Genomic DNA, 3,149 nt, shown 5'->3' on the forward strand with positions numbered 1-3,149 from the left:
TATGGGGGGAACGGTGAAGCTCTTTGTTCTTCTCACAACTTTCACGAAGGATATTGAAGTCCCCCCAATCACATAAGGAGTATTAATATTATTGCAGCTCGAGTCCAGCTCTGTTAGGAACTCATCTTTTTTATCATCATGAGCCGCCCCATACACCACTACCAGGGTCCAGACACATTTAAGGCGAACATCAAACACAGCGACCTGTAGTAGATAATTACCTACAGTCCAGGAGATCACTTCCAAAGTTTCTTTATTCACTCCACATAAAATCCCACCCGATTTACCAACAGAAGGAATAAAGTTCCAATTGAATCTATCAAAGGGGTCCACTCTCCTCAAATACTTATTATCGAAGTTTTTTTCTTAGTTTCCTGAATACCCAAGAAATCCAGGGAATGATCTTTAATAATATCAGAAAAACAGGTAGTCATTCCTTTTTTTCCTGCTCCCCTACAATTCCAAAATAGGCCATTCATATAGGATTTTTCTTTTTATGTCCCTCCTTTCTGGTAGCCCTACTAGGAGACACAGCAGGGCTTTCATTTTTTTGACTTCTCGTAGTGGGTCTGGCTATAATAACAGTAGGTTTTCTTTCTCTTTTTTTCCTAGACCTCACCACCTTAAACTCCCCTTCTTCCTCATCATTCACATCCACCCATTCCACCCTCAAAGGTGTCCGGTCCCCTTTTCCATTGACCAATGTAATTTTTCCCCCTCTCGATCACGATGTTGCTCATTTGTATTAATATTCTCAGCATTTCTACATTTTTCAAGCTCCCTCAAAATATCAATACTAGCAAAATCATTGTCAGGAATCTGAACCCCCATTTTAACCGCTCTAAGCATAAGTTCAGGATTAGATAAAGTTTCAAACGAATTGGGGCTGTGTATAGTACCTTCAATGTCTCTCTTCTTAGCAGCAGCTAGCGCCTTCTCGTCCACCCTCTCCATCATGTTATGAGCATTCCTTAGGCTGAAACGAAGATTTTCTTCAGTGACCAGCGGGGGTGCAGGCAGCTCTCCCCCACTCTGATCAGCTTCAGGAGATTCCACCATATACACCTGGGTAGTAGGTAAGGGAGGATTACAGTTCCCAATTACATCCACCACTTTTTCCTGCTCCATCTCCAGGACCATAGTATCAATAAGGAGAGTTGTGTGGAGGGAATCATCAGATTCCACACTTTCCTGCGATTCCACAATAGGATCAGTTTTCTCTCCCCGAGAGGTAGCAGGAATTTTTGCAGATGGTACGGCAGGCTGATTATCCCCCCCTTCATTTTTTTGGTGGGGAATGATTTTGTTCATCCACATTACCGTCAGGTTTAGCAGAGGATTGAACCACTTCTTTTTCCCTATTAGGATCTCTCACCAGGACCTGTTCCACTTCATAAAAGAAATTATAGAAGTATTCTCCCAAAACAGCCTCAGCAATCACAGGAATTTCATCCACGTTTCTGCATCCAAGTCTCACCCTAACCGAAGTTGGGCGGTGCAGAGTAGCAGCATCAATCTCTAAGGGGACCCCCACTAAAGATGTGACATAAGCCAGGTTTCTCTCACTTCGTTTATCCAAAGGAACATTACTGACCTTAACCCAGGCCATTTCCATCTTCCCCTTCGCCCGAACCGCAGATGACCACGGCGTGGCGTGGATAACAGCACCACTTGTCTTAAGAGTCACTCTCCCCACATAGCAAATCTGTGCTACAGCTCTAGGATTAGGGAATCTAACCACAAACACCCCTGGTCCAATAGCATGAGCCGAGCATCGCCAGTCAGTGGCTAGATAAGCAGAAAGATCTAATTCCATCTGACGGGTTGAGGTTTCCCCTTCCACTATTGTGACCACAATGTTATTGGCCCTAGCTTTTTGCTGATTAGAAGAACAAGAGTCATGGATGTAATAGAATCCTTGCCCCCTAGATTGAAACGCACACATAGGCGCAATGCACTCCCAAGGAAGAAACTCCACACAGACAGAAGCAAGGTGTCCTAACTTAGTGCATCGCTCGCAGTAAGCTTGAGGGCAGCGAGCAGGGGGATGCTCATGAGATTTGCAGATAGGGCACATAGCAAGTTTCTTGGTAGGGGGCACCTGAGCGGAGATCTGTTTCCCCTGTGGGCGATTCGTTGGAGGAGTGGGTTGTCTTCCCGTAGTGTTGCCACCTGATCCCGATGATGTCTGGGATTTCTGAACCCAAGTCCCACCATCGCGGATCTCTCTGCGATTTGCAGCAGCCGCTTCGTCCCACCGCGCCGAATCCCTCGCCGATTCGACGTTGGAGGAAGTGGAGATGCCGTGGCTGTCTCCATCTTCGCGCCTCCAGGAGAACTTGCTCCGGTCGCCGCCCCTCCCGTTGCTGCGGCCAGCCTGCCGCCCACCTCCACGGTCAGCACGGCCGGCGCCGTCTCCGCCGCGCCCTCCATGATGACCACGCCCCGCATCGTTCGCCATGGCGGAGGAGGCCACCACCGCCGCGAAGGAGCGTCGGTCACCGCCAACCTTCCCCTCCCACCACTCGAAGGAGTCTGGAGTTTTGGATTTAGGGTTTTCCGCCGCCGCCCAGAAGTGGGAGAAGGAAATCTCTAAGTCAAGGATCGGTGCGGGAGGAAGATTTATAACCGCGTCGCCGCCGGGGGTGGGTGGGTGGATCCCCCCACGTGTCGCGCATCCGCCATTATTGGGCGCTGGATTGCGGATAGGTCTCCCTCGGGTCGGTCCAGCCCGCCCGTGCACTGCGTCGCACGATATCTGTGTACCGCGTCGACACGTCCCGCTTCGCCGAACTCCGGCTTGGGGATCGTCGTCGGCAGTCGATCCTGCACCCTCGCGAAATGGCACCCGTAGTCGATCCCGGAGGAGTGGCCTGATTCGGTGGCGAACTTGGAGGAGCAGGAGTCTGCTGATGCGGTGGCGGCATTGGAGGAGCGGGAGTCTGCTGGCCAGGTGGTGGACTTGGAGGAGCGGGAGTCTGCTGACGTGGTGGCGGACTTGGAGGAGCGGGAGTCTGCTGACGTGGTGGCGGACTTGGAGGAGGAGCCGGCTGATGCGGTGTCGGTGGCCTTGCAAAGATGATGCAATCCTTTCTCCATAGAATGATATGATGTATGGCCTCTCTCAGTGTGCGCTCCTCGTCACCTCC

At 50.8% G+C, this 3,149-nt stretch overlaps 1 protein-coding gene across 1 annotated transcript; it reads right to left on the bottom strand.

Annotated features, from left to right (window-relative positions):
• Positions 1-669: 669 nt before the first annotated feature.
• LOC147957875 (uncharacterized) lies at positions 670-2,461 on the bottom strand. The gene is made up of 2 exons (XM_087531873.1): positions 1,296-2,461; positions 670-1,264 (listed from the first exon to the last, which is right to left on the bottom strand). The coding sequence occupies exons 1-2, from the start codon at positions 2,459-2,461 to the stop codon at positions 670-672; spliced, it is 1,761 nt and encodes a 586-aa protein (XP_087387999.1).
• Between the last annotated feature and the right edge of the window lie 688 nt (positions 2,462-3,149).

The sequence above is a fragment of the Triticum urartu genome, chromosome 7A (assembly GCF_056163025.1).
Source record: "Triticum urartu cultivar PI428250 chromosome 7A, HENAU_Tu73, whole genome shotgun sequence".
NCBI lineage: Eukaryota > Viridiplantae > Streptophyta > Magnoliopsida > Poales > Poaceae > Triticum > Triticum urartu.